This window comes from Emys orbicularis, chromosome 1 (genome assembly GCF_028017835.1).
Source record: "Emys orbicularis isolate rEmyOrb1 chromosome 1, rEmyOrb1.hap1, whole genome shotgun sequence".
NCBI classification, from domain to species: domain Eukaryota; kingdom Metazoa; phylum Chordata; order Testudines; family Emydidae; genus Emys; species Emys orbicularis.
The window spans coordinates 255,722,236-255,746,783 of NC_088683.1; the positions used below are offsets into that span (position 1 = coordinate 255,722,236).

Consider the following 24,548-nt stretch of genomic DNA (forward strand, 5'->3'; position numbering starts at 1 on the left):
AGGTATGTGAACATGAGATTATGAACTCTTCCTTTCTGACTTAAGAATTCCCCCTAAGAAAAAGCTCAAAAATGTATTAAAAAAAAAAAATCTCTATATGATGTGCCTATCCATTGCCCTAGGCACATGTACATTAAAAACCTTCACAAGACTTTTGAACCTCCGCACCCATTCAGTGGAACAAAATTAACTACACACAAAATCCCCACCTTTTTTTCCTCACCCCACCCAACCCCTTCCTCCTCAAGAGTCTAGTAGAATAGATAGGCCTTGTAGAACATCTCGAAGATTAAAAGATTCTAACTAGTTTGAGGCAATATGTGCGTTGGGTGAAAGCAAGAGCCAGACCTTAGGGCCCTCTTCTTGAGAATGCCCAACCAACAAGAGCTTCCTGTCTGTCTGAATTGATGAGGTGTTACACAGTTCCTACGTACCAAAGAAATAGGAGCTAGTAACCCTTCCTGCAACAGGCTCTCCTGGTGTTTGACCTTTATTTTTTCTATACGGTGCCCCTGCTGTGTGGTTTCCATGTCCAATGCCCACTGAGCAGGGGCTCTAAGAAGTTTTGGTTTTTTTTAAACCACTGGGTATCCCACTTACAACGCATATTTAAGCCAATTTCCTAGCCCAATTTCAGGCAAACTTCTGGAATTCTCCCCTCATGACAGCCAGGATTCATAGCACCTGCAATCCAAACAAGAACAATCTGTACCTTCCTTAAACTGCCAGTAGAGGGGCACTAAGGATATGAGCTTCCCCCCTGAGAGGAAGATGCCCTGGAAGGAGATTCAGAGGGTATCAGATGCAGAGGATTCCCGTCCCACATCCCTTGTCCAACTGGACCAACCAGATTCAGTCCTTGCTGAGAGTGGGAGTTTTCCCCAATAACAATTACTGGTGATACTCTGTCGGATAGCCCAAGTACAAGCTTGTGCCACATCATCTTTACCAGTCTACTGTTACCAGCGCTAGCTAAAAAAGCTAGCATGGGTATGTCTATCATGCTACACTCACCCTTTCATTTTGCAGTGAGGACACACCCAAAAAAAAACAGCACGAGGGAAAACTGCATCTCTCAAGGTTTAGTTTTTAAAGAAATAAAAGAACTATTTCTCTTCAGAAGCAAGAGCACAGGGGAAAGGGGAGAAAAACCTAAAGCTCCCCACAGAGAAAAGGTCCAAAAACCAAAGGAAAATGCCTATCTATTGCACACAGATGTCAAAATATCTACCATATGTGATGAGTGTTTTTCATCTATAGATCTCAAAGCTCTTTACCAAGGAGATAAGTATCAATATCCTCAACTTTTCAAAGTGCTGTGGAAAGATCAAGTAATATATGTCCCAATATATAACATTTAACTAATAGCACTAATAATAGTCTTCCAGTGTTTGTTCCTTTTTTTTTCTTCCACGTCTTACTTTGATAACTATGAAACATATGATATGTTGGGTAGTTTTATTGTTTTTCCCCCCTAAAAGCACTGTCAGAAATGATTGACTTTATTCCAACATAATGTTTAAGGTGGTTTGTTAACCAGATTTATAATTGGTATCAGATGAAATTTTAGGCCTATTACTTGATTCTGATGACTAAAAAGTGAATTAATCCCTTTTCTATCTGAGGAAAAACAACATGTAACATATATTTGCTGGTTCCTGAGCTTTGAAGTACTCAAAACATCTGGACTGCTACACTATTTTTCTTCTTCTCTTCATGCGGATTTTCACTTCTATACATTATCAAACACAAAAATTTAGCCAAGGTTGCGGAACTTAATTAACAAAACACAGATAAGTTAAAATTAAAGGCTATCCTGAATTAAACTACTTAAACTTAATCCTCCCCTCCCCCCCCCAACAAATATGCACAAATTTTAAGGCAAGTAAGGATGAGGAAGAAGAGAGGGGAGAAGTTTATACAAAACATGGTTAGTATCCATTTTAAGCAGGCGCACAGAACGGTCCTACTTAGTTTATTGGATGGAGAAATCATTTCTGTTCATAAAACACAAGGTTGTAATTATAAATAGTGATGCACAGAGAAGATTCAAAAATAAAATACCACAGACTTAGAGATTTTTAAAGTACTGTACACACACTATTTAGTTATTTCTTTACCTTGACAAAATAACCAAGTGAAATGTAAAGAGAATTTCTACAGCCTTATAATCAGCACATTCTGCCTTGCTTATAATCAAGCTAACTTTTGAAAATAGCAGCTCAGGATGTCACTGATTTCCAAAAACTGTATCAGATGTATCTATTAAAATATTTATGATACTCTGAATATTTGTGCCATTCACATTTGTTGCCTGATCAGCTTTCCCAAAGCAGTTCTGCTTACATTTATCTTCCAGTAGTACAGTACAGATGACAAGATGAAACAATTATCAAAAATAGGACAAAACAGAACCCATAATATCCATTACCCATGCTTAAAAAGCTTTGCCATCAATTTAATGTATAGCAAATTAGATTCAGCTGATAAAAAATTGCTCTCCACAAATGCATGTAGAGGCTGAACAAAATAATGGATATTGTTGAAATTAATTCCTGTCTTAAAAGAATAAAATATTATGTTAGCAACAAAACCCTAGTTATTTTTGGCCTATGACAGAGTGTTCTTCACAGATAGGTTGAAAACTTAGAAGCCACGATCATACTACAGTAGCCCTTGGCTACTCAATTTGATGAATATTGTACATTATTTCATTTTCAGGACATATTTTTAAAGTTTCACAGTCTTAAGAGCAGTCACAGGGTACAGTAACCAGTTTTAAAAACATAATATATGAATTTCACCTTTTATTCCATTATGTAAGATTATTTTGTAGAAACAATAAAATTGGAAATAGTCTGTTGGTAATGAATATTTTTTAACATTCTTAAGGCAGACATTACTTCTCCGGTGTTAAGCGTAAAGAAGTAGTTGGGATTTGTATAAAAATAGCAAATTCCTGAATGCATGACACAGCAACAAAAAAGCTAAATCAAAATGTTTTACACTTTTACAAAATGAGATCTGTACCAGTGTTAGTCATGAACTATGGTCTGACATTGATGTTTCTAACATCATATCACTTTCATTCATTTCAATCTCAAAAGTTTCTTCTAATGGACGAGTAGTATCTGTAGTTTTCCTTTGATTTGATGTTTCCAGTGTCACAATACCACTTTCATCCAGCGTTTGTCTTTCTATATCAAATTCCCTGAAATCCCAGGGAGGTGAAATAATGTTCTTTAATGTCTTCATAGTGTGTACATCAAAGTCATAACATCTTAATTTGTCCTTAATTTCTGTTCCTAAAAAGAAACGACGTTATTAGTTACTGTCCAAGTGAACATCCCCAAGATTTCACATCTCATAAAATACTTAGTTTACCAGCAAATAATCATGCCACTTATACATCCACAGACCACTGACAAGGAAGTCTATAAGTGTTATGCTTTGTGCACTAGAACCAGTAGTAGGCAATCTCCTGTCTTAAAAAGACCCAAGGTATCCCAATATATTGAGTACAATTCAGCTTCACTTTTACAAGAAGACCTCTTTCTGTTAAACTATTTTCTGTCCAGTCGCTTAAGTCAGTTTTAACCATATATAGCTCAATTGTAGCCTTTAGTCAAATAACCGTATAGTACATCAGAATGCATCAACTGACTGCAATAAGCCCTAATATTTAGAGGAAATGCACTTCCAATTGCTTTTCACACTGCCAAACCAATTTGTTGGAGTGACAACACAGACATTACTTCCTAATTGGCTTCAGCCTCATTAACATGCTTCACGGTGTACTAACTCTATTATTCACCATGGAGAAATGAACAAGTCCAGTGAAACAGAAAAATATGTGCAACTAGGAAGCTGTGTGTGAAAAATTGCTTCCATACTGCATAAACATCTCAAACTTTGGTAGTATGGGGGGCTTCATTACCTCATATGGGATCATCTTCCTATTTTTAAAGTATTGATTTTTTGGGGGGGGGGGGAGAGAGGTTTATGTATCCCTACCGCTTCTACAGGGGACAAGTGTGATATTCATTCACTCCCACAAAGACGTGTTAGCCAGAGATTCCCTACATAAACTTATCTGATGTATCATTTGTGAGCAACTCCTACAGATATTGCTCTTAAATATTGATCACCCCCCCAATCTTTAAATAAAAATTGCTTGTCAGTTTAAAGAAATATTCACTGTTTTGCTAATAAAAAGACATGTATTTTTCCTCTTTTTTTTATTCTTTGCTCTTTGCTATCTTCACACAATTACACTTTAGTAATTTTCAACCAAGAACTCTCCTGTCTTGTACTTACAAAAAAATTTGACAGTGGCTAGAAAGCTGGTGTGCTTTGATCATCAGTTCAAATAGATTCCTGGTCAGTAATGAGGAAAAAATTACCACCTAAAAGCTGCTTGGTGAAATGAGTCGGTAGCCTCAGCCCTGTTCTTAGTGGACAGGACATTAAAAAAACCCATTATTATTGACACTCCTACTGAAAGACTGACGTGTCCAAGGATTAAATGAGCAGGGAAACTGAACTCTCTCTTCATCCTTTAGAGATGGTCCCTTCCCAGTAAGCAGCAAGCAGTCTGCACATTTTCCAGTCTTCTCTCCTTATCCCCCTCTGTATCTCCAATCACAAAGACCTCAAGTTTAAAGCAGTCTCTATCTTCTCCATATTCCACCTTTAAACACATTTCTTCCAGGAATCAGAATCACAGAAATGTAGGAATTGAAGAAACCTATATTGGTCATATAGTTCAGTCCTCTGTACAGAGGCAGGACAAAGTATTATCTAGAGCATCCCTGACAGATGTTTGTGCAATATCTGTCATTTTTAAGAATGGGCTAGACAATCTCCCGAGGTAATTTGTTCTAGTGCTTAACTACACTTACAGTTAGGAAGTAAACAGTGAGGTGGCAAAGGGGTAAAAAGTAAGGTGGCAAAGTTTGCAGACGATACTAAACTGCTCAAGATAGTTAAGACCAGAGCAGACTGTGAAGAACTTCAAAAAGATCGCACAAATCTAAGTGATTGGGCAACAAAATGGCAAATGAAATTTAATGTGGATAAATGTAAAGTAATGCAATTAGGAAAAATAACCCCAACTATACATACAATATGATGGGGGCTAATTTAGCTACAACTAATCAGGAAAAAGATCTTGGAGTCATTGTGGATAGTTCTTTGAAGACGTCCACGCAGTGTGCAGCGGCAGTCAAAAAAGCAAACAGGATGTTAGGAAACATTAAAAAGGGGATAGAGAATAAGACGGAGAATATCTTATTGCCCTTATATAAATCCATGGTACGCCCACATCTTGAATACTGCGTACAGATGTGGTCTCATCTCAAAAAAGATATCCTGGCATTAGAAAAGGTTCAGAGAAGGGCAACTAAAATGATTAGGGGTTTGGAAAGGGTCCCATATGAGAAGAGATTAAAGAGGCTAGGACTTTTCAGATTGGAAAAGAGGAGGAGACTAAGGGGGGATATGATAGAGATATATAAAATCATGAGTGGTGTGGAGAAAGTGAATAAGGAAAAGTTATTTACTTGTTTCCATAATTTAAGAACTAGGGGCCACCAAATTAAATTAATGGGCAGCAGCTTTAAAACAAATAAAAGGAAGTTCTTCTTCACACAGCGCAGAGTCAACCTGTGGAACTCCTTGCCTGAGGAGGTTGTGAAGGCTAGGACTATAACAGGGTTTAAAAGAGAACTAGATAAATTCATGGAGGTTAAGTCTATTAATGGCTATTAGCCAGGAGGGGTAAGGAATGGTGTCCCTAGCCTCTGTTTGTCAGAGGGTGGAGATGGATGGCAGGAGAGAGATCACTTGATCATTATCTGTTAGGTTCACTCCCTCTGGGGCACCTGGCATTGGCCACTGTCGGTAGACAGGATACTGGGCTGAATGGTCCTTTGGTCTGACCCAGTATGGCCATTCTTATGTTCTTAAGTTTTTCCTAAGGTCTAACCTAAATCTCTCATGTTGCAATTTAAGCCCATTACTTCTTATCCTGTCCTCAGTGGAAACAGAGAACAATTTATCACCCTCCTCATTATAACAACCTTTTATGTACTTGAAGACTTATGTCCTCTCTCAGTCTTCTCTTCTCCAGACTAAAGAAACCCAAATTTTTCAATCTTTCCTTGTAGGTCATGTTTTCTAGACCGTTAATCATTTTTGTTGCTCTCCTCTGGACTTTCTCCAATTTGTTCACATCTTTCCCAAGTGTGGCACCCAGAACTGGACACAGTATTCCAGCGGGGGCCTTATCAGTGCTGAGCAGACAGGAAGAATTACTGCTTGTGACTTGCTTACAACACTCCTGCTAAAACATCCCAGTATGATGTTTGCTTTTTTTGCAACAGTATTACATTGTCACCTCATATTTAGTTTGTGAGCCACTATAACCACTAGACACTTTTCTGCAGTACTCCTTCCCAGGCAGTCAGATCCCACTGTGTATGTGTGCAACTGATTATTCCTTCCTAAGTATAGTTCTTCGCATGTGTCTCTATTGAATTTCATCCTATTTATTTCAGACCATTACTCCAGTTTGTCAAGATCATTTTGAATTCTAATCCTCTCCTCCAAAGTGCTTGCAACTATTCCCAGCTTGATATCATCTACAAACTTTATAAGTGTATTCTCTATGCCATTATTCAAATCATTTCTAAAGATCCTGAGTAGAACTGGACCCATGACAGATCCCTGCGGAACTCCACTCGATATGCCCTTCCAACTTGATTGTGAGCCACTGATAACTACTCTGATTACGTTTTTCAGTCATTTGTGCCCCCAATTTATAGTAGGTTCATCTAGACTATATTTCTCTAGTTTATTTTTTGAGGTCACAAGAGACTGTATAAAAAGCCTTACTAAAGTTGAGATATATCACATCTACTGCTTTCCCCATCCACAAGGCTTGTTACCCTCTCAGAGAAGAATATTGGGTTGGTTTGACATGATTTGTTTTTGACAAACTCATGTTGACTGTTACTTATCACCTTATTATCTTCTAGTTTCTTACAAACGGATTTGATTATTTGCTGCATTATCTTTCAGAGTACCAAAATTAAGCTGACTGGTCTATAAATTCCCTAGCTTGTCCTTATTCCCCTTTTTATAGATAGGTACAATATTTGCCCCTTTTCCAATCCTCGGGTATATCTCCTGTCCTCCACAAGTTCTCAAAAATAATCGTTAATGGCTCGGAGATCTCTTCAGCCAGTTCCTTAAGTATTCTAGGATGGATTTGATCAGGCCCTGTCAACTTAAGACATCTAACTTGTCTAAGTAATTCTTAACTTATTCTTTTCCTATTTTAGCATCAGATCCTACCCCATTTACACTGATGTTCACTATGTTAGTCATCCAATCACTGCTAACTTTTTTGGTGAAAACTGAAACAAAAAAGGTATTTAACATTTCGGGCATTGTTGAGTTTTCTGTTATTGTCTTTCCCTCCTGATTAAGTAATGGGCCTACCCTGTCCTTGATCCTCCTCTTGCTTCTGAAGTACCGTAAAATGTTTTCTTTTTACCCATTATGTCCCTACCTAGTTTAATCTCATTTGTGCCTTGGCCTTTCTAATATTGTCCCTACATGCTTATGTGTGTGGGGGTGGGGGTGAGTTGTATTCTTCCTTTGTAATTTGACCTGGTTTCCACTTTTTGTATGACACTGAGTTTCAGGCCATTGAAGATAAAACGGTTACTCACCTTCTCCTAATGGTTGTTCTTTGAGATGTGGTGTTCATGTCCATTTCAATCATGTGTGTGTGCGCACACGTGCACAGTAGCCGGAAGATTTTCCCATAGCAGCCTCTTTCGAGTAGGCCTGGGCACCCCCTGGCATTGCGCCTTCCTGGTGCTCAATACAGAGCCCTGCCGACCCGCCACCCCCTCAGTTCCTTCTTGCCAGCTACTCCAACAAAGGAGTAGGAGGGTAGGTATTGGAATGGACATGAACAACACATCTCGAAGAACAACATTTATGAGAAGGTGAATAACCGTTTTTTCTTCGAGTGCTTGTTCATGTCCATTCCAATCAGGTGACTCACAAGCCCAAGTTCAGGAGGTGGGGTTGAAGTTGTCCACTTATTGGAGCACTGCTCTTCCAAAGGCTGCATTGTCTCTGGCCTGCTGGGTGATCACATAGTGTGTTGTGAAAGTGTGAATGGAGGACAATGTCGCTGCGCTGCAGATTTCCTGGGTGGGAACCTGCACCTGGAATGCCGTTGAAGAGGCCTGGGCCCTGGTAGAGTGCTCAATGATCGAAGGAGAGGCTCCTTTGCCAGGCTGTAGCACTCACGGCTGTAGGACGTGATCCATGACGAGATATGTTGAGAGGAGACAAAGACTTTTCATTCTGTCTGCCACTGCCACGAATAACTGGACAGATTTTCAGAACGGCTTCGTTCTCTCTATGTAGAAGGCTAGCGCTCTCTGGACATCCAATGAGTGAAGCCTTTGCTCCCGGCCGCTGGAGTGCGGCTTAGGATAGAATACTGGGAGGAAGATGTCCTGGTTAATGTGAAACTGGGAGACAGCCTTTGGGAGGAAGGCCGGGTGAGGCCTGAGCTGAACCTTGTCCTTACAGAACACTGTGTAAGGGGGCTCTGATGTCAGTGCCTTGAGCTCAGACAACCTCCTGGCTCAAGGTTATCGCTACCAGAAATGCTACCTTGTATGAGACATAGAGCAGGGAGCACGTCGCCAAAGATTCAAAGGGCGATCCCATGAGTCTGGAAAGGACCAAATTGAGGTCCCAAGCTTGGACAGGCTGTCGGACATGCGGGTACCTTTAAGGAAGCAGCTGACCCTAGGGTTAGCAAAGACCGAGCGGCCCTCTGCGCCTGGGTGGAAGGCAGATATGTCGGCCACGTGAACCCTTATTGACGACATGGACAGCCCCCTGCTGCTTGAGATGGAGAAGATATTCTAATATAAATAGCACAGAGGCGAGCGTCGGGAACGAACGGTGCTGCGCCGACCAGATTGAAAATCTCTTCCACTTGGCAAGGTAAGTGGCTCTCGTGGAATGTTTCCTACTGCCAAGGAGGACTTGTCTAACCTGATCCGAGCAAGAAAACTCCATCAGGTTCAGCCATGGAGCTTCCACACCGTGAGGTGCAGCGACTCGAGGTTTGGGTGTTGGAGACGGCCATGATCCTGAGTTAGTAAGTCTGGGAAGAGTGGCAAGGTGACTGGAGCTTCCACGGACATTTCCAGGAGTGATGTGTACCAGTGCTGGTGGGGCCAGGCTGGAGCTATCAATATCACCGAAGCTTGTTCCCTCCGTATCTTGAAGAGCACCTTGTGAACAAGAGGGATAAGTGGAAATGCATATAGGAGATGGCCTCCCCAAGGGAGGAGGAATACGTCCGCGATGGAGCCCGGGTTGTGATTCAGGAAGGAGCAAAACTGCTGGCATTTTCTGTTGTGTCGTGTGGCAAACAAGTCTATCTGGGGAAAGTCCCACTGATGGACGATTGAGGTTGCCACATCCGGGCGAAGGGACCACTCGTGGCCGTGGAACGACCTGCTGAGATATTCCACCAACTCGTTCTGTACTCCGGGGATGTATGATGCTTGCAGATGTATTGAGTGCTCTACACAGAAGTCCCACAACATGGGGGCTTCCTGGCACAGAGAGGATCATTCACCCCCGTTTGTTGATATAGAACATCGCCATGGTGTTGTCTGTCATAACTGATACACATCTCCCTATCAAGTGGTCTCGGAAAGACTGGCATGCAAGGCGTACCTCTCTCAGCTCTCTGACACTGATGTGGAAACTGAGTTCCGCCTGAGACCAGAGGCCTTGTGTTCTGAGTTCTCCCAAATGCACTCCCCAGCCCAGAGCTGATGCATCCGTCACTAGCGAGAGGGGCGACTGAGGGCTGGCGAAGGGGACCCCTGCACATACTATCTGTGCGTCGAGCCACCACAGGAGGGAGTAGAGTACCATGCGAGGCAGGGTTATGATCCTGTCCAAGCTGTTCCGGACTGGCCGATACACTAACGCTAGCCACGATTGAAGAGGTTGAAGTCTGAGTCTGGCATGCTGTACTACGTAGGTACAAGCTGCCATGTGTCCCAGGAGTTTCAGGCAATTACTTGCTGTGGTGGTGGTGAACTGCCTGAGACCTCGTATGATGTCGCCGAGGGACTGAAACCTTGCTTCCGGGAAGCATGGCCTGGCTTGTGTCGAGTCCAATACTGCCCCTATAAATTCTACCCTATGAACTGGGGACAGCATTGATTTCCTCTCGTTCAGAAGAAGGCCCAGTTCTTCGAACATCGCCAGTCGTCGAGGTACGGGAACACTTGTACCTGCCGTCTGTGCAGGAACGCAGCCACGACTGCCATGCACTTGGTAAAAACATGAGGCGCCACTGACAGGCCAAACAGGAGGTCTGTGAACTGGTAGTAGGTGTTGTTTACCACAAACCTGAGGTATTTTCTGTGGGACAGAGTTATTGCTATGTGAAAGTACGCGTCCTTCAAGTCGAGGGCGACATACCAGTCTCCTGGATCCAATGAAGGGATGATGGAGGCCAAGAGACCATGCAGAACTTGAGCTTCTTCACAAATTTGTTGAGTTCTCACATGTCTAGTACGGGTCCGAGGCCGCCCTTGGCTTTTGGTATTAGTAAATACCGAGGAAAAAAAGCCCTGCCCTTCTGCTCCTGAGGAACCTCTTCCACTGCTCCTAGCAAAAGGAGTGACTGCACCTCCTGTATAAGGAGTAGCTTGTGAGAGGGGTACCTGAAGAGGGATGGAGAAGGGGGGTGGAAGGGCGGGAGGGCACAGAGTTGGATGGAGTATCCCCTCTCTACCGTGCGGAACACCCAGCGGTCCGAAGTGATATGGGACCATGCACAGTAGAAAGGGGACAGTCGAGAGGAAAAGGTAAGGTGGGGTAGATCCAGTTTTTTTTTCCTGGTGCGCCGTCCTCGACCGCACCTTCAAAAGGCCGGTTTGGGGCCAGAAGGTGGTTTGGGTTGGCCAGAGCCTTGGCCTGAAGACAAGTGCAGCCTCTTTCTGCCGTTCCTATTCCTCCTCCAGGAGCCGTCCTGATGGTTCTGTTGGTAGAACCGCAGAGGAGGTTGAGGCCTGAAAGGCTTCCACTGTGTGACGGGAGTGTGTAGGCCCAAGGATTTGAGGGTGGCTCTAGAGTCTTTTAGGCTATATAGTCTTTTATCGGTCTTCTCCGAAAACAGAGTCACACCCTCAAAGGGGAGGTCCTGTATGGTCTGCTGGACCTCGTACGGGAAACCAGAGACCTGGAGCCAGGAACCCCTTCTCATGGCCACCCCTGTAGCCATGACTCTCATGGCTGCGTCAGCACTGTCCAGTGCAACCTGGAGGGAAGCTCGGGAGATTAGCTTGCCCTCCTCAACCAAGGCTGAAAACTCCGCATGGGAGTGTAAGGGGAGCAGCTCCGCAAATTTTGCCATTGAAGTAGAGGTATTAAAAGAGTACAGACTGACAATGGCCTGTTGATTGGAAATACGGAGCTGCAATCCACCCATGGAATAGACCTTTCCCCCGAAAAGGTCGCATTTTTTAGCCTCCCTGTTTTTGGGGGAGGGGCCTTGAAAACAGTGCGCTGGTTAGCAGTGTCCACAAAAAGGGAATCAGGTTGCGGATGGGAATAAAGATGTTCATAACCGTTAGAGGGCACAAAATATCACTGTTCATTGCGCTTGGCAGTGGGTGGCAATGAGGCTGGGGTCAGCCACAGGGTTTTGTTGGTGTCTGCGATAGTTTTTATGAGCGGTGGGGCAATACGGGAAGGTCCAGAGGGCACGAGGCTATCCACCATGGGATTGGAGTCCTCTACTATCTCTTCTGCCTTGATGCCCAGACCCTGGGCAACCTGGCGCAGCAACTACTGCAACACCCAATTGTTCTTGAGCGCTGGGGCTACAGCGGTACCAGCCAGTGCCTCATCCGGCGATGAGGAGGAGGAAGCCCCAAATAATGGCAGTGTTGGGAGCTCGGGGACCAAGTGGGTTCCCTCTTTGGAGGTGTTGGTGCCAGAGGGTGCCGTGGAGAAGGCGAGCACCAGGACATCATCGCCAGCTTCCCTCTTCATTTGCACCTGGGGTTGCGGTGGTGCAGACGGGGCTGGAGCCACCTCTGTGCTAGTGGGCGAGAAAAGCACCTTGAGACGCAGCAAGTCTTGAGCTGCCTCGAAATTCTCCAGTGTGGAGGGAAGTTGCTTGGCAGTTGCTGGCCAGTAGGATCCAGCGATCGCAGTGGGCCTGGACTCAACTACCTCGCCTGGGCGGGAGTTGATGCGGCCCTGCCCGGGGACCTGGTGCTGTGGCCCAACTGGGGTCTCACAGCCGTTGGCTCCTTAGACTTAGCCGGGGGGAAACGCTCCCTCTCTGCTTCTTCTTCTGAGGCACTAGCGACTGAGACCGGTGCCTGGTTGATTAGCCATGGGAGGAGCCATGCCGGTGCTGAGCGTCTTGGGAGGAGTCCTTTTTCGGCACTGGTTTCCAGGATGACAGTGCCAGGGCACTCTGCGCCAACAAGGACGTGCTGGGTGCGGGGTCCCCCAACCCAAGGTCTGAGTGGGGGCAAAGAGCTGACTCCATTAGGAGAACCTTATGTCGCCGTTCCCTTTCTTTAATAGTTCTGGGATGGAACTCGCAGCAGATCCTACACCTGTTCTTTTGGTGACCTTCCCCATGGCACCTTAGACAAGAAGCGTGGGGGGGGGGTGTGTGTCACTCTTTGGCATGCGCTTAGCGCAGTCCTCACAGGTTTTGAAACCCAGGGACCGCAGCATACCCCAGTTCCGGGGAGTCAGAAGGGGGGCGGGGGGAAACCCCCAACTAACTAACTACTATACAACTAACTAGAGAGAACTCTACACAAAAAATGGAGATAAAGGCACTTGCTGGGCAAGGGCTATGGGATGTTCTAGCTAACCATCACTGGTGGTAAGAAGGAACTGAGGGGGTGGCAGGTCGGCAGGGCTCTATATCAAGCGCCATGAAGGCACGACTCCAGGGGGCACCCATGCCGACCCAATGGAGGCTGCTATGGGAAAAATCTTCCGGCTACCGTGCATGTGCACGTGCACACACCTGATTGGAATGGACATGTACAAGCACTCGAAGAAGAACTTCTGGTTAAGCCAAGGTGGTCCCTTATCATACTTCCTATCTTTTCTACGCATTACGATAGTTTGCTCTTGTGCCCTTAATAATGTGTCTTTAAAAAGCTGCCAAGTCTCCCGAACTCTTTTTTACATTAGACTTCCTTCCTTCCTACTTTGTCCATACTTGTCTCTTTACCTGAATCATCCTGTGTTTTGTCTTTGACTTCAAGCATTTTGTATGGTGACATGTATATTGGGGGTGCTATGAATGATTATTAAAAATAGATGCTAAAATAAACTGCCCTAGAAGCCATTATTTATGGTATCAATAACTAGTTTCTCCAGACAGTGCCAAGATTCAACCAGTTAATATTGGAGTATACATCTCCTCCATGATGGAATAGTTTTTAATGTCCTCCATGTGAAAAAAAATCTTGTCCCAGATGTATATTTTTTCCTTTCTGATCTTAACCTAAGACTCTTCCCACTGAATTTAATGAACTCTCTCTAGATTCAGTAGCTAGCTAACAATTTTTTTTTCTGATGGGTTTCTATTGTACATGTAACGTTAGAGGATCTTTTATGTGATACACATTAAAAAGTTTCGTTTACTATTCATAATTTTACTACATATAGCGACAAATGATATACTTACCAATGTAAGCTTCAGAATCACCAATATACATTTCTATGCAATGTCCAAGCATGGTGACTGAAAATGTGTCATCCCTCCTAAGACCAAGGGCCTGTAAAAAACAGAGTACAGAATATTCAATAGGAGAAACAGATATTTGCAACATCATAGCATCATAATAATGTCATACAGTTTTTTCTCTTCATTTTTATGTTTACTTTAGTTGCTGCTGCAGATTGTTATAATAGAAGAACACAGTCTTCACTATAAAATGAGGCTACCCTTCCAACAAACGAATAAAAAAATACTGCTACTTCTTTAAATGACAAAAAGTTAAGATTGCAGAGCCATTGGCCATTATCTTTCAAAACTCATGATCGGGGGAGGTCCTGGACGATTGGAAAAAGGCAAATATAGTGCACAACTTTGAAAAAGGGAAGAAGGAGAATCCGGGGAACTACAGACTGGTCAGCCTCACCTCAGTCCCCAGAAAAAATCATGGAGCAGGTCCTCAAGGAATTCACTTTGAAGCATTTGGAGGAGAGGAAGGTGATCAGAAACAGTCAACATGGATTCACCAAGGCCAAGTCATGCCTGACCAACCTGATTGCCTTCTATGATGAGATAACTGGCTCTGTGGATAAGCGGTGGATGTGATATACCTTGACTTTAGCAAAGCTTTTGATACAGTCTCCCACAGCAGTCTTGCCAGCAAGTTAAAAAAGTATGGATTGGATGAATGGACTATAAGGTGGATAGAAAGCTGGCTAGATTGTCAGGCTCAACGGGTAGTGATCAACAGCTCGATGTCTAGTTGGCAGCAGGTATCAACCGGAGTGCCCCAGGGGTTGGTCCTGGGGCTGGTTTTGTTCAACATCTGGATGATGGGATGGATTGCACCCTCAGCAAGGTCGTGGATGACACTAAGCTTGGGGGAGAGATAGATATGCTGGAGGGTAGGGATAGGGTCCAGAGTGACCTAGGCAAATTGGGCTAAAAGAAATCTGATGAGGTTCAACAAGGACAAGTGCAGAGTCCTGCACTTAGGACAGAAGAATCCTATGCACTGCTACAGGCCGGGGACCGACTGGCTAAGTGGCAGTTCTGCAGAAATGGACCTGGGGATTACATGGACAAGAAACTGGGTATGAGTCAACAGTGTGCCCTTGTTGCCAAGAAGGCTAACGGCATATTGGGCTGCATTAGTAGGAGCATTGCCAGCAGATCAAGGGAAGTGATTATTCCCCTCTATTCAGCACTGGTGAGGCCACATCTGGAGTCCAGTTTTGAGCCCCCCCCCACTACAGAAAGGACATGGACAAATTGGAGAGAGTCCAGCGGAGGGCAACAAAAATGATTAAGGGGCTGGGACACATGACTTATGAGGAGAGGCTGAGGGAACTGGGTTTATTTAATCTGGAGAAAAGAAGAGTGAGGGGGGATTTGATAGCCTTCAACTACCTGAAGGGGAATTCCAAAGAAGATGGAGCTAGGCTGTTCTCAGTGGTGGCAGATGACAGAACAAGGAGTAATGGTCTCAAGTTGCAGTGGGGGAGGTCTAGGTTGGATATTACGAAAAACTATTTCACCAGGAGGGTGGTGAAGCCCTGGAATGGGTTAGCTAGAGAGCTGGTGAATCTCCATCCTTAGAGGTTTTTAAGGCCCGGCTTAACAAAGCCCTGGCTATGATGATTTAGTTGGGGTTGGTCCTGCTTTGAGCAGGGGGTTGGACTGGATGACCTCCTGAAGTCTCTTCCAACTCTAATCTTCTATGATTATATGATTAACAAAACCAAAACTAGGTACACTAAACCCACCTTTGTTCCAGTACTAAAGTTTGTCCACCGAACAGCAGTGCAACCTTTCCTCCTCCATGAAGGAAGATGAATTAATAAAATATAATACTTACAGCTTCTACACTAAGAATCTTTGAGCAAGTTTATTGTTTATGTTTGTACAGCTAAATTGGAATATATAGACTCAAACTAAAAATTATATTAATATGAGTTGAAGTTGAGTTTCATTTAGGGGTAAAAAGCATTGCAGGAATTTTATCCCCAAACCAAGCATTACAAAAACTCAGAAAATTCAGTGTTAAGGTTATACTTAGAAGAAATCCAATCATGTTAAGGTGTGGAACCCTTACACCCAAAGAACCTTCATTCTGCCCTGCAGTGATATTATATTATAATTATGTTTACGGTACTTTAGTGTTTGTAGTCACAGACTAGATTAGATTGATTTTTAAATACACTAGTTTTTTGTATTTTTTTCCCCTGTCAGTGTCACTACAGGGAAGAGGTAGCTAATTTAGAACCTAATTTATTGAAATATAAATTATACCATATTTCAATGAATTCTAACTATCTGGTAAATCTGAAGAGTCAATGTCGTTCACTTATTAGGATAATCTGGGACACAGAAAGGGACTGACACATACTACGTTTCTTAAGGGATCCTTTTAAAATTATTTAAATTTAATTAACAGGTTTTACTTGTAAATGCTCAGAACGTTTATTCTATATTTAAAAGAGTAAGTGCTGTAAGTTTGGGAAGGATACATTGTACTTTTCACACATAAGGCAATGAATTTGTTTTAAGTACACAAATAAAATATAACCCTACTTACGCAGCTGTGACCAGCACCTCTCTCATTTATACCATATACATACCGTATGAAAATAGTCAATTGCACTTTCAAAATTGCCCATTAGACTGTGTATGTATCCAATGGCAGAGTATGTGGAAGCATTCTGAGGAATCAATACTAGGGCCTGACGATGGTATTCTAATGCTTCTTCATATTTCCTGTTAAGTTTAAATATAGAGTGCATATTAGTAAGTTCTACAATGCAAGTACTGTCATTGTACTATGTTTGTACTGTGACTAGCACATGAGACCTACCCTTACTAAGGGCTTTAGGTGACTCCGCAATATAAATGTTAAATAATAAGTTATTGCTTCATACTTGCAAGATGAAAGAATGGACTTAAACCTTCATGACATAATCACAATCTTATTACACAGTAATTCAGAAAGAGAAGGTTACTTACCTTGTGCAGTAACTGAGGTTTTCGAGATGGGTGTCCCTGTGGGTGCTCCACTTTAAGTGTCTTGGCGCCCTGCGCTTGTAATTGGAGATTTGTAGTAGCAGTGCCCGGTTGGCTGCACACGTGCCGCAGCCGTCTTGCGCCGCTCCGAGCGGTTACCTAGCAGTGCACAGCCAACCGTCCCCCAGTTCCTTCTCTACCCCAGAGGATTGGCGTGAAACGCCGAAATAGAGGGGAGGAAGGGGGGGGTAGTGGAGAACCCACAGGGACAACCATCTCGAAGAACCTCAGTTACTGCACAAGGTGAGTAACCTTCTCATCGTCTTCTTCTTCTTCTTCTTCTTCTTCGAGGAGTGCCCCTGTGGGTGCTCCACTTTAGGTGACTGTTGAGCAATGCCCCTCAGTGGAGTGGAGGGGCTTTGGAGTTGGTTCATTGAGGTGGATAACACTGTGAGTCCGAACTGAGCATCTGCTCCTGACTGTTGTTCTAGAGCAGGGGTCTCCAAACTTTATGAGATGAGGACCATATTAGATTTTTGAAGGGGCTTTGCGGGCCAAAGCAACTGTGAAAGAAATTAAATATATGCAAATACATGCAAAATCGTTAAAAAACAACACTATTCTACTGTGTCAGTGTTGCATTAAATTCTAAATCAGGTATAAAAGTTAATCGATGCAGGTACTGTGAAATCACACAATATTTGTCAATACATTAAAATCATTTCACATTTGTTTTTATTTTATTTCTAAAAACTCACACATTTGTATCACACAAATACTGTTTGGTTCTATTAGTGATGTAGTTAAAATTTAACCATTATGAAATTGTTAATTTCCATCTTCTTTACTCCATTTATTTGAGATGTAATTAAGCATCTGGCTTGTATTTTTACTCCTAAGGCAGGGGTCCGTGCCTGCTCAGCTACAGCAATGACTCTCCCCTAAGTTGGCTCCCCTTTGGGGGGGGGGGGGGGGACACTGGCTCCCAGAGGCACTCACCTCTCTGCACAGCTCAGCTGAGCTCCCCCCACCCGCCACCGACCCGAGCTGCTGCCAGCAGCCCCTCCCCCTGCCTGCTCAGCTGCCTGCCTATTTGCTTCTCCCTGTATCTGCTTTGCTGAAGCAACGCCTCTCCCCTAAGTTGGCTCCCCGAGGCACTCACCCCTCTGCACAGCTCAGCTGTGCTGCTGCCCCGTGTGAGCTGCTGCCGGCGGCCCCTCCCCCTGCCTGCTCGGCTGCCTACTCAGCTGTTCGCTTCTCCACTGTTGGTTGGAGGGCCGGACAAATAGAAGCCCCGGGCTGCATCCGGCCCGCGGGCCGTAGTTTGGAGACCCCTGTTCTAGAGCATAGTGTTTAGTGAAAGTATGGGCAGATGCCCAGGTAGCTGCTTTGCAAATGTCAGTAATAGGTACTGTGACACTGCATCCCATATTCTTCATAGATATATTATTATGGTATAACTATGATGTATTTTAATACAAGATAGGTCATGTGAGATATCATTGTAAAGGTTATGATTTACTGAATATGATTATCCTATTTGTATGCATGTATCATTTTGGTATCTGAAGTTAGGAATATTGTCTATATATCTATTACAAATGTAGAGGGTGAATTTCATGAGCTTACGCTGTACCAATCTCTGTGCAGCGCAAGGTGGTATAATTTGGGGTTTACCTGCCAGAGGGGTGTGTGCTCTTGAGCAGCTGGACAGTTCCTTAGCTGTAGTCTCCCCATGCAGAGCTGATCACAGCAGCCTATAAGTTCTGCAGCTGGGTGTGTCCCTACCTGTGTGTATGCTGGTGAGAGAGCAAGCTTGGAGAGCTTGGCAACTTATCACAGCACCACAGTGTGAGAGGGAGCCCAGGGTGGTGGGTCAGGGGGGCTCAGTGGTACCACAGTTCCAGGTGGCACCCCAGGGGGAACCCATCACAGGTACATTATTGAGAAAGGCCATAGATGTTGATAATGCTCTGATGGGGTGTGTGCGAACTCCCAGTGGAGGTTAGCACACACCCCATCAGTGTTTTGATAGCACAAATGGATACATCTAGATATCCATTTGGATAGTCTTTGTTTTGAGATGGTTTGGCCCTTCGAGCGTTCTGTTATGGAAACTGATAGTTCAGATGATTTTCTGAATGTTTTTGTGCTTTTTATGTAGAAAGCTAGTGCTCTGCAGATGTCTAGCGTGTGGAGTGAGGCCTCCCTGCTGTTGGTATGCAGCTTTGGAAAAAATATATAAAGGTAAGTATATGGGATGATTTAAATGAAAAGGGGAGGCAACCCTGGGTATGAACTTGGGGTGCGGTCGTAGGATAAACTTTATCTTTAAATAATGTAGTATAAGGTGAGTGTGCCATTAGGGCACCTAATTCTCCCATCCGTCTTGCTGACGTGATGGCAATGAGGAAAGCAACCTTAATTGATAAGTAACAGCGAGAAAGTTGCGAGGCGTTCAAACAGTTTTCCCATGAGACCGCGTAGAACAAGGTTGAGGTCCCACATGGGAATAGGGTTTCTTAGTGTGGGTTAAGTGTTTTCTATTCCTTTAAGGAAGCGTTTAGTCATCGGGTGAGCATCACCTTGTCGTGGATGGAGGTGATGGCAGCCAGATGTACTCTGGGCTATCCACCAGCGTGTGGATAGCCCAGATTTTTTAAGGCCCAGTATATAATCGAGGATTCTAAGTAGTGGGGCCAACTGTGGAAAGCTCTGTTTGTCCTGGCACCAAGTGCAGAATCATTTCCACTTATGTATATACACCTCTACCCCGATATAACGCGACCAGATATAACACGAATTCAGATATAACGCGGTAAAGCAGTGTTCCAGGAGGGCGGGGCTGCGCACTCCGGTGGATCAAAGCAAGTTCGATATAATGCGGTTTCACCTATAACACGGTAAGATTTTTTGGCTCCCGAGGACAGTGTTATATCGAGATAGAGGTGTATGTCTTTCTTGTGCTTAGTCTGCGACTGTTAAGTAGTATATCTTTCACTTCTTCAGAACAGTCCTTCTTTACCCCCATCAGCCATGGAGTAACCAGGCCTTGAGGTGGAGTACTGCGAGGTTGGGGTGACGGACACGCCCCGTGTCCTGTGACAGAAAGTGAGGCACTAAGGGAAGGGTTTGAGGCAGTGGTGTGCTGGAGCCGGTTTGCACCGGTTTGCAAGAACCGGTTGCTAAATTTAGAAGCCCTTTTAGAACTGGTTGTTCGGAGCGGGACAACTGGTTCTAAAAAAGCTGCCCCGCCCCCAGCCCCAGCTCACCTCTGCTTTCTGGACTCCTCTCCTGAAGGCTCTGCCGCCTACTTCTCCTCCCCCTCCCCTGATTCCCGCGAATCAGATGTTCGCGCGGGAAGCCTGGGACTGGGGAGGCTCAGAAACGGCTTGGCAAGGTAAGCTGGGGCGGGGGGGGGCGAGGAGGCGAGGCGAGGCAGGCCCGGCCAAGCAGCTCCGGCCCGGCCCCGGCGGCTCCGGCCCAGGCCCGTCCGAGCGCCCCGGCTTCGGCCTGGCCGAGCACACCAGCTTCGGCCTGGCCGAGCACACCAGCTTCGGCCCAGCCCCGGGCCCAGCGGCTCCGGCCCACCCCGGGCCCGGCCGAGTGCCCCGGCTCCGGCCCCGGCCCTGGGCCCAGCAGCTCCAGGCCCGGCCCGGCCCCAGCCTGGCCCAGCGCCCCCGGCCCGGCCTCCAGCGCAGAAAGGGGGCAGGGAGGGGGTGTTGAAAGAGGGCAGGGGAGTTCGTGGGGGTGGGTGGATAGGGATCAGGGCGGTCAGAGGGCAGGGAACAGGGGGATTGAATGGGGCAGGGGTCCCGGGGGAGCAGTCAGGAAGGAGCAGGGGTTGGATGGGGCAGTGGGGGACAGTCAGGGGCAGGGATTCCAGGGGCAGTCGGGGCAAAGAGAAGGGGTGGTTGGATGGGGCAGGAGTCCCAGGGGGCCATCAGGAATGAGAGGAGGGGTTGGATGGGGCGGCAGTGGGCAGTCAGGGGACAGGGAAGGGGGGTGGATGGGGCAGGAGTCCCGGGGGGGGGTGTCAAGGAATGTGGGGGGTTGGATGGGGCAGGAGTCCCGGGAGAGGGGGGGGCACGACCCCCTCGTGGGGTGAGGAGGAGGGAACCGGTTGTTAATTTTTTGGCAGCTCACCACTGATTTGAGGTGATTTCACTGGCATCTGTCTCAGCTTTGGGACAGACTCATCTGTCTCATGTTTGTCTGGGTCATGTGGATGCAATAAGAATGACCCTGGATTTGTCCTGCCTGAGCTTGTGAATGACTCGGCTCAGTAGTGGGATCACAAGAAATGCATACAACATTGGCGCTTCCCATTTTATGAGGAGAGCATTGCCCAGGGAATGGTGTCCCAATCCGGCCCGAGAGCAATATTGTGGGCACTTGATGTTCTGAGCTGTTGCAAATAGGTCTATAGTGGGGAACCCCCATAGCTCAAATATGGCTTTGAGAATTCCGGGATCCAGCTTCCACTCGTGTGTTTGTGAGAAGTCTCTGCTTAGGTGGTCCATTGTTGTGTTCTGACATCCCGGCAAATAGGATGCCGAAATCTCTATGTTGTTGGTGATACACCAATTCCAGAGGTGTATTGCCTCCGAACATAGTGGGTATGATCATGCTCCCCCTTGGCTATTTATATAGAACATGCATGCAATATTGTCCATAAGGATCTTGATGGCATTGTTCTTGATTAAAGGGAGAAAGAGCTCGCATGCGTTTCGGACTGCCCTTAGCTCCAGTAAGTTTATGTGCAGGTTGAATTCTGCTGAAGACCAGCGGCCCTGGCCCATATTGTTGCATAAATGTGCCCCCCAGCCAACTAGAGAGGCATCCATCGTGATTGTCATGGTTGGAACTTTTTATTGGAAAGGGATTCCTGAGCAGATGTTCTGTGGTTGTGTCCACCATGTTAGCGAGTCTTTTACCCTGCAGGGCATCATGAGGCGTCAGTTGAGAGAATGTCTGTGGGGTATATAGACTGTTCGAAGCCAGGCCTGTAAGAAACTCACGTGGAGCCTGCAATATTTTATAACAAACGTTGTTGCCAACATGTGCCCCAACTGTTGTAAACACATTCTGGCAGACATTTGTGGGCTGTCCATCACTGTTGAAATTAGGTTGACTAGAGTGAGGAAGTGTTATTGGGGTAACATTGCTGTTGCTGTGAGACAGTCGAGGTAGGCTCCTATAAATTCCAACTGTTGGACAGGGACCAACGTGGACTTCTGTACATTTATTTGTAACTCAAAGTCCATGAACAGGGTTATTGTGGTATGCATGGCGTTTATCACTCCTTGTGGCGTTGGTGCCCTTAGGAGGCAGTCGTCTAAGTATGGAAAAATCATCACTCCCTGTCTGCGGAGGTGAGTTGCAATAACTGCGAGAATCTTGAAAAAAACTCTTGGGGCAGTTGACAGGCCGAAGGGTAGCACTCTGTATTGTAAATGCTGATTCCCTAGGGTGAATCTTAGGAATCTTCTGTGTGCCAGATGAATGGTAATATGAAAATAAGCATCCTGGAAGTTGAGGGCTGAAAGCCAATCTCCTTTCTCTACTGCCAGAATTATTGTGGATATAGTCACCGTTTTGAAACTGCGTTCTCACAAATTTGTTGACTTTTCATAAATCCAGGATGGGTCTCCACCTGCCGTTCTTTTTCTGAATAAGAAAATAATGGGAATAAAAACCTCTCCGCCTGTGTTGAGATAGTATGGGTTCCGCGACACCTAACTGTACGAGGTGGTTTATTTCCTGTTGTAACAGGTGCTTGTGAGAGAGTTCCCTGCAGAGGGACGGGGGAAGGGAGTGAGTAGGTGGGCTAGAAATAAAGGGGATGGAGTAGCCCTTCTGGATAATCTCCAGAACCCATTTGTCTGTTGTCTGACAGTTCCAGACTGTCACCATATTACCCGACGGTCTCCGAATGGGCTGGGGATCAGATCTGGTTCAAGAATCAGAGTGTGAATGTCTCGTGCTCTCGACCACACCTTCAAAATGATTGTCTGGAGGTGGATGGCTGAGATGTCAAAGGCTGATCTTGATTCTGCCGACCTCTGGTCTGTCTTTGTTTACGTCTTGGTCATACTGTCTTTGGGGCTGAGAGTATGGAACAGCCCGGAATCTCTGGCTGTAAAACCTGCCTTGTTTCTTTTTGTTTGCAGATACACAGATGCCCAAGGTTTTTAAAGTCACCCGGGAGTCCTTTAAGGTATGTAGAGACATATTGGTTTTGTCTGCAAACAATTTTTGACCCTCAAAGGGTAAGTCCTCCATGGTGGCTTGGACCAACCTGGGGAACCCGGAGAGGTGGAGCCAGGATGCCCGGTGCATGACCGCGGATGTAGCGATGGACTGTGCTGCCGTGTCTGCAGAGTCAAGAGAGGCCTGTAGGGCCGTCCTGGCGATGAGACCCCTCCGAGATGTTTGCCTTATAGTGTTTCCTTTTGTCATCAGGTAAACTTTCAATAAATTACAAAATTTTGGTAAACAGATTATGTGTGTACTTTGCCAGTAGGGCTGAATAATTGGCTATGCGGAAGTAGTGTGTGGCAGAGGAGTAGGCTTTCCATCCGAAGAGGTCTAGCCTTTTCCGGTCCTTATCATATGGGGTCGTTCTGGACTAGTGTTGTTTTCCCCCTTGGATTTACCGCATCGACCACCAGCGAGTTTGGTGCAGGGTGGATGAATAGAAACTCAGCCCCTTTCACTGGCACATAATATTTATGGTCAGACCTCTTATAGGAGGGAGGGGCTGTGGCGGGTGTCTGCCAGATTATTTTTGCAGGGTCCATAATGGCATCATTAATTGGCAGTGCTGTCTTTGCTGTTGGGGATGCCTGGAGTATGTCTGTGCGCTTGTGTTGGGTCTCTTGTAGCTCAGCTAACGAAATGTCCAGAGATTCAGCTACACTTTTGAAGAGGTCTTGAAAAGATTTGACATCATCCCCCATAGTGTGTGCGGGGGAGTGGCATCATCATTTCATCCTGTGATGAAGATGATATGTGGGTGGGCAGCAGGGTGTCACCTTCAGGTGTGTCATCAGGCTCCTCTATCTCTTCCTCTTGTGTCTCTGAGTGTGTTGGGACAGTTGGTGAAAGGGACAGAGTTGTTTTGGACCTCGGTGGGTTAAGGGGCCTGAGGTTCTGGGCCCTATACATTGCCCATGGATCCCAGTATGGCCAGTTGGGTGGGAAGGGTATAGGTGGCGGTGCCCATGGTTGACCATACTAGCCCCGCATGTCTGTAGCTGTTTGGTGCTGAGAGGGTCCAGGTTTAGGGGAGGAGGGACGAGGAGTGTATATTACTGCCTCATCCTCTTCTTCCTCATCACTGGAGAACGGAGGGTCTGATCCACAGGGAGTGGTTACCAGGCTTGGTCCCGGTCTCGCTGGGGTACCGTCGGTACTGAATAGGGGAATTCCAGGTGTTGAGGCCACTATCAGGTCCGCATGCCTCATGAATTGCTGTGGAACCATAAGGCTCGGTGCCAGGGACGGCATCATGCACTGACCAGGAATTAGGGTCAAAGCTGTCAGTGCCGATGACTTGGAGCTGTGCTGGATAGGTACACAGCAGATGGTGACACTGTACTGCTTGGTGCCGAGGTTTTCTTGGGCTCCGTAGGTGCCGAGCTGGGAGGTTTGGCTTTACTGCATGCACCTCCATTAGAGCTTTCCCACATAGGGTCTTTAGCTCCTCGGGACATCTCAGTAC

At 45.6% G+C, this 24,548-nt stretch overlaps 1 protein-coding gene across 1 annotated transcript in view; it reads right to left on the minus strand.

Moving 5' to 3' along the window:
* Nucleotides 1–2,783: 2,783 nt before the first annotated feature.
* Nucleotides 2,784–24,548, minus strand: part of CDC16 (cell division cycle 16) — a 70,856-nt gene continuing 49,091 nt past the window's right edge. The window contains exons 16-18 of the mRNA XM_065412861.1: nt 16,444–16,579; nt 13,793–13,883; nt 2,784–3,305 (exon numbers count right to left, since the gene is read on the minus strand). Of these exons, the coding sequence (XP_065268933.1) occupies nt 3,040–3,305; nt 13,793–13,883; nt 16,444–16,579 (493 nt within the window). The 3' untranslated portion in view covers nt 2,784–3,039. The remainder of the gene's footprint in view (nt 3,306–13,792; nt 13,884–16,443; nt 16,580–24,548) is intronic.